The following is a 13,366-nucleotide window of genomic DNA, read 5'->3' on the forward strand; positions in this document are numbered from 1 at the left end:
TGTGTCAAATATACTTTAAATCTGTATATCAAATTGAGCATTAAACTTATTAGAATAGCGAGAATTCATATTTTTTTTAAATTCGAGAAATGGTTCACTGTGTACAATCCTAAGTACACACTAAACCAGGGGGTAGGTCTACAGTGAACCATAGGGTATACAGTGAACCACCGCATATAAGTTGTATTTTGATGTTTAAAAAAATAATAAAAATTGACAATATGAAATGAACTTTATTCACCAAAGTGTCTAATACTATAAATGTATACAAAGTAGGCGTTATAAAAGTATAAAGAGTCATATTTTTATTTACTTCTTCTTATTTAGATTTTTGTAGTCAACATTAGTTTTATTTATAACAATATCAAATAAACTTTAACAATCAACGAGTTTTTTAGACTTGAGCAAGTTTTAATAATTATTATAAAACTTACTCTATGAGATCCATCGTAAAATAAACTTAATTTTAAACAGTCTTCAATTATTTTAATCAATATAAAACTTTTTATTCTTAAAGAAAATAATCAACAAAAAACTAAAGCAATTCTTAAAGAAAATAATCAACAAAAAACTAAAGCAATTCTTAAAGAAAATAATCAACAAAAAACTAAAGCAATTCTTAAAGAAAATAATCAACAAAAAACTAAAGCAATTCTTAAAGAAAATAATCAACAAAAAACTAAAGCAATGCTGAGAGTGACAAAATCAATATGGAAAGTTCAGTAGTGCTAGGTTAACTGCAAATTTATATGTATTTTGGCGACGGCTACTACCATCGATTTTGGGGGTAGGCAATATAAATTTAATATCATTCTTCGTGACCCCGGCCATATCTGGTTCAAGAGGCTCAGCGAATTTGTAGTAAACTTTGCAAAACATTTTACCTCTTTAGAAGTTGAGGCTTGGGGTCCCAAGATTTCTTTTGGAAATTGTTGGGATAGCACGTCTTTAATGTTTGCATCCGCTTCCGGTTGTGGATTATTGTTAACAACGGTTATCACCGATGAAGCTCGAACTTCAATGGCTTCTTCAATTTCTTGTGATGGTATTGATAACAAAATTGAAGGTGAGATTGGCTCATTTATTTCGTCTTCTATGTCTGTTGTAGAATTATTTTCCTTGCCTGGTTCTGGTCTGTCAGTGACTGAGCTCGGCAAAAAATCCTCTTCTGTAAAAACGGAATTGTCATATGGAAAGATCCCACATTTCTTAAAGGCGTTGGTGATATTTATTGGCGTCATTGCCTTCAGATATGCCTCTCCTACACACTTAGCTATGTGGTAGATAGTAAGTGTTTGGCCTGGATTTTGAAGCAGCCACGAATCGACCGCGGCGTTATAATAAGTTTTAAAGGGTCCATTTAGGCCTACGTCTAAGGGCTGAAGTTTTGCAGTAGTGTGCGGTGGAACAGTAAGAATTGTAACTCCAGAAGATTTAGCAAGGTCAAGAGCTTCCAGTGAAAGATGGCTTTCGTGATTATCAAGTATTAACAGGGCGGGATTTTGTTTTGATGCACAGGTGTGCTTTACAAAATGCTGCATAACTTCTACGAATATCTCTGCATTCATCCAGCCAGTAGACGCAGCTAGACCAAGTGTGCCAGGAGGCGCACCATGAAGCATATGCGATTTAAAGTTTTTCCTGGGAAAAACCATGGCTGGAGGCAAAGCCTGGCCGGATGCGGAAACTATACAGCACGTGGTTACTAATACGCCCCTTTCACCACTTGTAACTTTACATACATTGCTTCTCTTTGGTGCTAAGACATTTTGCGGGCGTTGCACCGTTGTAGTTGAAGTTTCGTCGAGATTGTAAAGACGAGTTCCGTTCCCAAATCCTGGATATCGCTCCATGGCTATTTTTAAGTTCTCAAAAAATCGATTTACATTCGATTTATTGAACGCTGTAGCCCGTGCCAAGCTGCATGCTTCGGGCTTTCTTAAGCTCAACTCACTGTGTCGTTTTTTAAAAGACCTCAACCAATCAACTCCAGCTATTTTGTTTTTCACCCAAGAGGGCGGAACCTTAAGGTTATTGGCCGTCCCCACTTGATATGCCAATCGCCGAGTGTCTTTTGCAGTAAGCCCATAGAACATAAGGGCGCATTCGCTGATATAGTTTTTTAAAATTGTTTCCTGTTCATGTGTGAACACCGCATTCACTTCGTAATTTGGAACAAATCCTGCTTCGTCATTTAATTCGTGCCTTTTCACATATCTTCTGAGTGTAGAATATTTTAAATTACATTCAACCGCAGCCTTGTGAATGCTCCTACCATCTTTTACAAGTTGGATAGCTTTCTGCATATCTTGTGCACTATGTCCCCCAATTTTTCTTTCTAGCTTCTTTGTTCGACCCATTCTGAAACAAAGTAAAGGTAATTAGCAACCAAAAATACTTCAATAGCATAGGTACACAGTGAACCTCGCGTAGGTACACAGTGAGCCATGGTTCACTGTGTACCTGCCCGTTTTGGTCCACTGTGTACTACTTACGTTTTTATACTTTTAAGGTTATATTTTTAAGTAATCGGTTCAATACAAAATAATATCAGTATGTCTAAACGTTGCATAAATAGTTCCTTTGCAAGTGTGTATTAAGTAGTAAATTCAAAACAACAACGAGAATGATCTAGAAAAAAAAAATGTACTTGCATACCTTTCAACTTTTTTTGGCGCAAAACACAAAACACCTCACAGCGCGACTGTTTTCGGCGGAAGCGCGCCGTCGACTGGGGAATAACTATCGTGGCTACAAACAGGTTTAATCATGTTCGTAGCACGGAATGGCAACGTCGCGTTTACGAGATATGAGTGGTGGGTCACTGTGTCCCACTGGTTCACTGTTGGCCACCTGACCCTACAGAAGGCAAAGAAAGAATTAAACACAAAGTTATACATACATTATCCGCAATGTAAAGACCTGTTAGTTAGATATTGAGTGACAATTAACGTAAAGTTAGAAAATCCATAAACATATCTATTTAAAGAAAACTTTCTCCTTCAGAAAAAATACAAACAATAATGGCAATTTTATGTTCTCAGTCCGCAATTCATCGATCGTACGTAGGTACAAAACGTGACAATATAAAAATTAAGGAGGTAGATACATGCGATACAGCAATTAAAACAATGTAAGATAGGTATATAATTAGATGTAGGTGAGATGAAACAAACGTAACGTTAAAATAAAACGAGGCGATCACTCAACGTGTGTTTACGTGAATGGAAGGAAAACCTTTGCCGCACCCGCTTTGAACTTTACAGTTTAATAACTAGAACTATAAACTGGATCAAACAGGTGTAGCTACTTATGAGTTCGATTTCATTATTAGGTTCGAATTTAAGAATAGAATAGCCCTTCTTACTTCCCGTGACGTCAAACTCGCTCCCACAGATTACACAAATGGGCCACTGAACTGTCACCCACTTCACAAAAATGGTGTCGTAATAGTTTAAAAATATTAACTGTATTTCAAAACGACATTCTCCTATTGTTGAACTAGTTTTTGAGGAAAAACGTTCGAGTTCCATTTTAAAATAAATCATTTTATTTAACGTGGGACGGTCATCCATTTTGTCTAAATAATCGATTGTGCGTAAGAACATTTTCTGTGAATCTAAAATATGAATCTGATGTTTTATAGCAGTTTCGAAGGCAATTCATTGTTTAAAGGTAATTCAACAATTTTCCAGTAGAGTAAAAATGTTTATTTTATTTTTTATTTAACCATTTATTGAAATCTCTTCCAGCAGACCCGTAGTAGGAGCGTTAGAATGTAAAAGTAATATTTTATGAAATATTAATAAGATATTCTAGGTCTTGCTTTCAAAGTTTTTATTTGGCTACCTATAGGTAGCACAATTATCTTAGTCTGCTTTATCTTTACCCATAAAATTATCACCAAACCCATAGTTATGTAAAAAAATCAGGTTCAGGTTTATATAAATATAAAGGATATACAAGTATAATGAGTAGTTAGGGCTTAAACTGGAGTCCCGTTGAACCGCGTCGAGTGATCTGACCCCATTAGGGTTCCGTTAGCTCGTGCAACTATGGTGCGAAACGCCATTGTTTAAAGATTTTATCTTCTTTTTGTTTGCACTTCGTTGCAGTTTGCAATACAAATGCTTTGGTATTGTTAGAAATGACGTAAACTGATATTATTTCTATCAACAACCGTTACTTTGGAAGTAGGTTACTATACTTTATGCTGAAAATCGTAGACTATTCTTTGTTTCTGAAATTCTTCAATCCATATTTAAATAAACTTCCCAGAGTTCAATTAAGTCCAATATGTACAAGTAACAAACTTATTCATAAATCTACCAACTAGGTACTTATCGATAAAACATGTTTTCCCTGTTAGTTAAAAATAATACAAGGAAAGTTACATTTTCAACTCAAATGAAGCGACAAGGCTATGTTTAGGGTAAACATAAAACCCGTATAAAATAATAAACATGGTCAAAAATCTTGGATTTTGGCCCCTTATTCCCACCTAACTAGAAACCCTAATAATATCAAATCACAAGAAAGTAAGTACACATCTATAAGTATTGATATTCGAATTATTTTCAGGAATTGATAAAGCGTACTTATATTTTACGAAGGTTCCAAGAGATTGATATTTTTAGTGCGTCCTCTTATAGGCAATAAGTTCTTAGAACTTTGGCCTATACCTGACCGCAGTGATTTCGTATTCATATCGTCAAAAAACTTGTTTGACTGCAAAACAAGTTCCTTGCCGCTCCGTCTTGATATTTAACGGATAACATTCTGCAGTTTGCTGGTGCTAAAGTTGATATAGTAACATCATCAAAATTAATCATTTATGACATACCAATAGACGTAAAAAATTTGCCTGTTTTTATGGCTTGGAGGACGATAAAACATGGGGAACACCCTCATGCTTGTAAAGAGGAAAAGTCAAAGCAGACGTAATGTAAAAAAGTCGTTCATATCAAGCTAAAAATCCTTTTAATATCAAGTTAATATCGTTGTGAAACTACATCCAGGAATAAACTCCCACTGAACCTGTTTAAGCTATTTCTGCCATCATATTGCGTTGGCAGGACTGGCAGGCACATTAATGGCTATGGAAATGCGTATGAGTCATTATGAACTTTGTTTCTGCAGATGCTAATGCATGGCCAAGCCCCTTTGTGTTCTACTATATCTATCTAAGCGAGTAAGTTCCTTCATGAAATATTGTGATGATCCTCAAGTTAACCAGGGCTGGGCATACTGGGTAATATGACACTTTTTTCTTTAATGATTTGATTAAACTGCGTGGACTTATAGGTCAAGTTATCTCCTACTCTCCTTCTCTGCCATGTCAGGGCTGTAAATTTTGTCACTCGATGATCAAATATTCTTTCAGACTTCAGGGATTCAACTAACTTATTTTTGTATTATCCTCTGTAGTTCAATGTTCGAATGTCAAATCAGACATACGTGTCACATACTTGACATGACAACATATGTACATACATATGCTTAAAACACACATGTTCTTAATTTCTTAATTTCGCGGAACTGCTAGGTACTGAATAATCCCACACGTGCCATTTCAGTCCCACATCGTTTTTTATCGCTTCACAGTAATCCCTACACACATCCTTCTTCTTAATTTATCTCAATACGATGTAATAATGTGATCATAACGTTCAATCATAATGCAGCCGGTTTAAATATCAATTGGTTTGAACTTAGCCAACATTTGCTTTAAAGGATCGGCCGAGCGTTAACCTTTGCGTACCCAAATAGAATAATGTTTGATCTGTTGGCTTTTGTTTGAGTCTATGATATGAATTGTTGGCTTTTAATACATCATCGCACCTGCTCTTCTCATAGAATTGGGAATACGTTTGTTTACAGGTTACAGGCGATGCCAAAAGCCACTCAGATTACAAACAGCTGTTAAAAAACGATTGGGAATGAAGAATCCGGTAACGCCCTAATATTATCATCACAGCACAACCATATACAATCTAATCAATCAATTAAAAAGTGAGCAGTCAAACTTCAATTAATTAAAAGTGATCAATCAATTAAAACTCATCTTGACAACCGCATCTAGATAAGTATATAATGTCATTAAGATCAAGGCATTTTCTCCAGACAATTAATGAACTGTAATCACATCACTACTGAATACTTAGGTACTGAGAAATGCCTGAATATCTAACTTAAGGCAGACTGCGTACTTAGTTTTCTAATCTAAGCCAAGTAAGTCCATTAATTATTTAAAGTAGAAATCTGTGCCAGTAACTTCGAACACACTTACGTACATATACTTTTATCAGCAGTACAACAAAGTTTACATTAAGGTAAATGTGCAACCTAGATTCAGATTTGCGCAGACGCATTGTCGGCGCTCGTTAGCGCGGCCATATTAAAATGTCGTTAAATCTGGTGCATGCGCAGTCAACTCGTTTACTGCATCTAGGGCATAACGCGTGTGATGATGACGATAAGAGCTCGCAACTTCAACGTGTGTGTAATTTTAAAACTAAGTTGAAACTGGTTTAAAAACTTGTCTGCTTCTTTTGTTTTTGTATGACTATGCTCGGCTGTTATTTTATAAGGATCATACGATACCTATAGTTTTCCCCGGTTTCACTCGAACCCTGCGAGAAAAACGGTGCTTTCAGCTTAAACTTTCATTTTATTGGTAAAGATATGGTCATCATCAGAAAGACAAAGTAACTTTCTCACTATACTTCAGCGAATATCTTTCGGATATTCTGAGTATTATGTAGATATAGGAGTGGACACACATGTATTCACACATGTAGGTATTTTTCTGAGGTGGAAGATGTAAGTGTGTTTTCTTTTGAGTTGCATTTCCAGATATAGGGTTAGTAGGCCAAGTATATTTGCAAAACTCAATAACTTTCTAAGTACAAACTACAAACAAACTCTTTTGAAGTAAAGTGTAAGTACTTTACAAGTCAAGAGTCAAGTCAAATACCTAGGCAATGCAATGTTTTCTGAAGTAGACTTATATACTTTATGATAAGTAACCGTAGAACCTAAAAAACAATCACCAAATAGAAAGCAACTACACTGACCCTGAGTACTATTAGATTAATAGAAGCTAAAGAAAAAACTAAATATATTTACTTATCACGTGCCAGTTACCTTAACCGCTCCAAAATCACGGACATCGAACACTCACTTTTACTACACCCAAAATGTATCGCAGCGTAAGTGCAAAAGGGAATTCGTTATAACAAAGTGAAAGCTTTAGTGAAAGTCTAGGTATCCGAACATTCGAACTGCTCAATAACATGTGTTATTCACAACACGAACTCAATGCATTCATTGAAGACCGGCATTTACATAGATAGATGACCTATGTAGTAAAATCTAGGTACTAGCGTATGAGTAAAAGATCCTGGCATATTTCAACTTTCTCAACTGTATTTTTGACTGCTCGCCCACGTCCAATAAATCGGTGATCGATTGTTTGTACGAGGAATATAGAACACACTGATAGTAATTGTGCAAGGGTGTGCCTTACAAGAAGTCGGTCAGGAAATCCTAGAAGGTAACAATGTCCTACAAAAAATCTGCTCGATTATCTTTCCTACAAAGCCTGACATGGGGGGGCAGCCTTATATGAAAATATGTTTTTTTAGAGACGCCGACGCTTACACAGCTGTTACTGGTGCGAAACAATACCTAGGTATTGTACTTACTTAACTACATAATAGCATATATGCAATACTTTCAGGTAACTATTATGTGATAAGAGTTAGGTTTTATTAGTCTGCAGATAAAATCGTAGGTATGTAGGTTAGTAAGTTAGTAAGTAAACTTTATGTTTCTATGGCTTAGGTACCGATATAGATGAAATAGACAGACCATGGTAGCCCTATCGAAAATTTTGAATTTAGCCCTCCAGCAATTTAGAAAAATATTCAGAATCAAAACATATGAGTTATAAAACAATAGATAGAAGAGTTGAAATGATTGCATGACTTAACGCTCGATATATTTTAGTTAAAACACATTAAAAGTATTATTATAGGAGGAAATATTGTCTATGTAAACTATTTATCTAGGTACTATTGTATAATCACGCACATAAGTCGATGGATAGGTTCCTACATGCCTTATACAGAATCGCTTCAAACCTATTTGAAAATCTATACGTGCATACCAGCACTTCCTTCAAGCGCGATTGATTGAAAGTTAGCCGCACTTAATTAGCATCAAACGTTGTTTACAGTTGCTTAGTTGCTTCCTCCATGATATATGGGCTTACGTAAGAGTAAGTGTACCTACTTACTTCCTGGGGAAATATATCACGATCGCTGAATAGCTAATCATGTCGGTATTTGTAGATTCTAAGTTATGGACGGAAGTTGAAGCAGGATCTACCTATCATGTTTAACACGAGGCAAATATTTATTTATGATTGATTAAGGGGAGATAACGCAAAAGTAAACGGATGGCTGTGTCTTGCACTTTTGGAATTATCGGGTACAGGACCTACTTTCCGGTATGTAGGTAGTCGGCCTTTTATTCTTTTCGTTGTTTTTCTCAAGTTTCAGTTTCAGAGTGTTAGAAAATGTGACTTTTCACATTCATGTTTTGCTACATATTCATAGTTGACTAAAATGTGAAATCAACGTCTTCATCTTCATTTTTTGGAATCGGTTAAAAAATGTCGCATGAGATTAAAGCGACATCTGTAATTACAACAACACATTACGCACGCGGTAATTTTGTTACATAATGACGCCAGATGGTGCGATTGTAACCACTAGTGACGTGATTTGACGGACCAGTCAGTGTCGCCATAAATATTTTTACAAACCTCCCACGTAGTCCGCTGCCACAAAACCGCATTTTCAACAACTGTAAAACAATCCTTTTCTGACATTGTTTTATAAGGACATAAAGTTATTTAATAAAACAAAATATTTTAAATAAAAATACCAAATGCGTTTAATTTCACATTATAAAATAAACCTCAATTCAAAGCATGGTAGATTCTGCACCGAATTGTATAGCAACTCGCTGTTTAAAGTTGGTCTCGTAATTCGTGTGTGATTTTTACGTTTATTTTTTTAATTTCTGAGTGAAATTTTAAAATGTATACTGTTTCTAAGGGACCCAGCAAAATTGTAGCTAAAACTCGACGAGGTAGTTATTATGTTACAATTTAATTTGGTTTGAAAATGAAGTTCGAACTTGTCAGTGATCATGTGAGATGAAAATATCGTTTACTTATTTTCAATTTCAGGCCTCTCACAGAACTTAGAAAGATTGGACAGCCGTAAAGATCACAATAGAAAGTCTTCTGAGTCCGACAATGGAGAAATTATCAAGTAAGTTATTGTTGTTATGAAAGCGCACGTTACATAGTGTTGTAAAGGATTTCATCACTGTTTTTACATAACCTCTTCTGCCGAATATATGTACTTATTTAAGTAGTTTTATAAGAATTTGCATAACAACAATACGCGGTACCTGAAGACTAATATATTTTTCAGACACAGGCATACTAATAGGCATAATACGATTACTATATGATTCTTATAAGTCTAATGTTTATTTGATATTCCAGCATGCCCAAGCCTATATTTCATTCCAATGGTAAAAAGACAGTACACCAAAGAATACAACACCATGTGATTACACCGCAACATGAGGAAATCATTAGATATATCAGTGAAAGTAAGTTATGGTCATTTCTATACATTTTTATTGAATTTAGCATTGGAGATCATAAGTATGAAATAAACGTTATTATTGCAGCCTGGACACAGTCAGCATACGGTGAGAGTGAACCAACAACACCTACAAGTACAACTGGTAAGAAATCTGTCTAAATATTATAATACTGATTTTATTATTTTTTATTATTTCAAAGTTATTAAAGGATCATCCTAAGAAGAGTTCAATCATATCTATAAGCTTAGATATTCACTATTATTTCTCTTCTTACTTTGTCAGTGTAACAAATTCATAAACATTGTAAACTTTCATTGATACTTTAAGTTCATTCATGAATTTAACAAAATTGTTTGATTACACAAAAGTCACCATTAAGAAGAATAAGGTTTCATTTGTCAGACCTCTATGATAAATTATGACCTTATGCAATTGAGATAAGCCTTCAAAGAGTATTGACTATCAATACAAACTGCTTGGTGACATAGTTATCAATGCATGTGGCTGTTTGAATCAATTAAAGCTGTCCAGAGTGCATGGTTTGAGCAGTTAATTGTAACTGACTTTTCAATTGGTACATTCCACATTGATTCATTGCAATGAGAATTAATCAATGTATCAATGGCAAACTCAGACTCTTTACTTTGTTACTACCTGTTTCTGGAAAAAGTATATTTTCAGTATGTTTTTAATCCACAACCCAATATTACCGTGACATAATTTTTATCAATATACCCATCACCAAGATTATTACATATTTTTCATGCAATATACTTCAATATTAGCTTTGATTAAAGAGGATAGGTATATCATATTTTCTCTGTAATATAATATATACATAGAATTGTGAAGTTAAAACTTAAGAAACTATTTCCTCTCTATTGAGATTGCAGTTTGCAATAAAGGTAGGTCATGTTGATAGATCTGTCTAGATAAATAGAGATTTAACTTAAGCATCTGATATCAAAACATTTGATTTGATTTATGATAAAAAATTGATAACCATGCATATCACATGAAGTCATGAAACATACTACATATTGTTTTATGAAATTATCGTCACTATGCAAATGTATAATGTTACAGAGTCTGGCAGCTCATCTCCCGCTCCTCCATCAAACCTGTACTACCAGGACGAGGCTCCCAGCCCAGTGCTGCGCGACTTCAAGCCCTTCGACCTGGAGACATGGTGGGGCAAGCGGCTCTTCCAGAACATCACCAACTCCCTCTGAGTTAGCAGGCGGTAACAACAACATGTGGAAACATAAAAGTTGGCGGTAGCGTAAGTCACAATCATCTGTAGTTTACTAAATTTTTATTTAAACGGTACCTCTTCATAACTTCTCACGGCTACAGGAAGCAGATCGTTCTCTCATTAAACTGAATTAGGTAGTAGTTTTGAGATGATGAATGAGTAGAATCTATGCTAATCCTGTTGCTTCTGGTTTTGACTGAATTCAATAACAAAATTGTATCATATTTGATCTGATTATACAGTTTGTTGTCATAATGCATCTCTTGTATCACAGAAATTCATGAATGATCCTTCATTATCAACTTTTAAGGAAATATCAATTAATTTGAATGTGTAACTCTTTGCTGTCAGTTCATTGGCTATTACAATGTATGCTGCTATCTATATATCAGCTATTTTATACTGTGTATTTTTATGAACTACTATAATGTTAATCTTAAGAGAATAAAAAATTCTAAAAAAAAGTTAAGTAATCTACAGTTGATTGTGGATCTCAGTAGTTATGTCATATCATAAGTAAAAATTTTCCAAAAGCTCAATTTCTTTGCATTGTTACTTTGAACCAATATTCTTTAAGATTGTTGTTGAGTGAATGTTATAGTTTTTGGTTAAATATATATTTTCTGAAAATCGAATTCGGGGCAATTTTATACCAAAGAATATCATGTTGTTTTGTGACTATTGTACCATAAAATGTTTTACACAAGTTTTGCCAAATCTTTATGAGCCAAATTATTTACTGAAGTTTTTATGTACTAGCATAGCATTGTTCTAGTATCTCCATATTATTTAATGTTAAATTCATTAAGCAGTACTCCGGCTAACAATAATGGCTGCTTGTAGGAATATTAAAAGTTCTCATCACAATTTTTACAAAACTAATAACCTGTTACCTTACTCCTTCGCAGCTACACGTTTAAACCTATTAAATTAATCAAATGTTATATGCCTTTTGCAATAGTTGTGTATTGCAACCATACATTAAAGTGCCTAAATACAGCAATAGTGTAAACAGTATTATAAATTGTTATGCAACAGTGAAAATATTGTTAAATTGTAAATATGTAAAGGTCTCGCATTACTTAATTACCAAATCATGTACTTGAGTATTATTGTCATACATATACCAGTCTCTGTTTCACTTGGATTTCTTCATGAACTGTCAGATACTTACTGTAAGCGGTCTCATCGGGTTTCATTTTATATTTGTTTTGTAATTATGTACAGACACAAGTTAATAGCACATTGCTAAGTACCTTTATAGTCTATTTCAATTTTATTTACTTATTATTTTAAATGTATATTGTAAAATATGGGAAGTTTTTGATTTATCAATAATCGCTTCATCTGACTTGTTTATTTTGCTGTAATGTGCAGCTAAAATATATTCAATATAGTCGTCTACAACTAATAAATCTCTTGTTGCTCGATTTTGATTATTACAATAATTTAATGAAGTCGCGCTGAATATATTACGTTCATTAATTAACCAAAGTTCCTGTGACCATAAATATTATATAAGTACTCGAAATTCTTGTGAAAAATAGCTTTTTACTACAAAATGTTACTGTTATTGTTGTGTAATGTTAAATCACTTGTTTTCAATGTTTATTTTGTGTTATACATAGCTTCTCATGCTCGAGGCTGAACAATGTCTTCCATGAAAATATAACTGGTCTGGCCATAGATATTGTTGCTATATAAATATATGTACTTATACACTAACAGAATTCAGAATAGGCCATCACTGTAAGTGATATTTATATTATCCTCAATTTGAGGTACTAAAGAAAACAATATTGTAATAATTTATGTTCCTCAGGGTTCCATTGTTTTGCCGATATATAGATTTTATCAGTAATACTATAGTTTACAACAGTGTTATGGCCAGACTGACTATACGTCAATTTAATCATGTTATTCGTCGTGTAAAAATCTTTGGAATATTGGTTTTATTTCCTTTGTACATAAGAAAATTTACAAGAATGTTTATTCGTCATAGACATTCATGAACAAGCAAGGAAATATTCTTTACAGTTTACTTGTTTTGTATACTTTAGAGCAGTAATGTGAATTGAAAGTTTTACTACATAGCTAAATATTACTTATTATTTTAACATTTATTTAAAATGAACTATTTATATTTGCTGTTGTCAAAAGATATATTACTGCAATTGCGCGAGTACAAAACGAGTTAACGCGTAAAGCCGTTGATTTATGCAATAAGCAAAAAATGCACGAACCGTAGTATAATTTTTAACCTTTTAGATGAAATATTTGAGTCGTAGTTGTAACGCAGGAGAATATTTTTAGACTGATTTAGTTATTAAAACGTTATGCTTTTTGTTGTAGTTGATTAAACCATCTGATAAATTATTACGGTATTTTATTTCTCAATTTTTGCCTTCCTAGATCAATCAT

General features: G+C 33.9%; 2 protein-coding genes across 2 annotated transcripts; one reads left to right on the forward strand and one right to left on the reverse strand.

Moving 5' to 3' along the window:
* Nucleotides 1-213: 213 nt before the first annotated feature.
* On the reverse strand, nt 214-2,818 carry LOC124635016. Its single transcript, XM_047170751.1, has 2 exons — nt 2,659-2,818; nt 214-2,361 (listed from the first exon to the last, which is right to left on the reverse strand). Exon 2 carries the CDS (start codon nt 2,358-2,360, stop codon nt 729-731), a length of 1,632 nt encoding a protein of 543 aa, XP_047026707.1. The 5' UTR covers nt 2,361; nt 2,659-2,818; the 3' UTR covers nt 214-728.
* Nucleotides 2,819-8,997: 6,179 nt separating this feature from the next.
* Nucleotides 8,998-13,321, forward strand: LOC124635195 (MAPK regulated corepressor interacting protein 2). The gene is made up of 5 exons (XM_047171017.1): nt 8,998-9,159; nt 9,260-9,344; nt 9,584-9,693; nt 9,775-9,831; nt 10,777-13,321. Exons 1-5 carry the CDS (start codon nt 9,108-9,110, stop codon nt 10,920-10,922), a joined length of 450 nt encoding a protein of 149 aa, XP_047026973.1. The 5' UTR covers nt 8,998-9,107; the 3' UTR covers nt 10,923-13,321.
* The last annotated feature ends 45 nt before the right edge of the window (nt 13,322-13,366 follow it).

This window comes from Helicoverpa zea, chromosome 12 (assembly GCF_022581195.2).
Source record: "Helicoverpa zea isolate HzStark_Cry1AcR chromosome 12, ilHelZeax1.1, whole genome shotgun sequence".
Taxonomy (NCBI): Eukaryota; Metazoa; Arthropoda; class Insecta; order Lepidoptera; family Noctuidae; genus Helicoverpa; species Helicoverpa zea.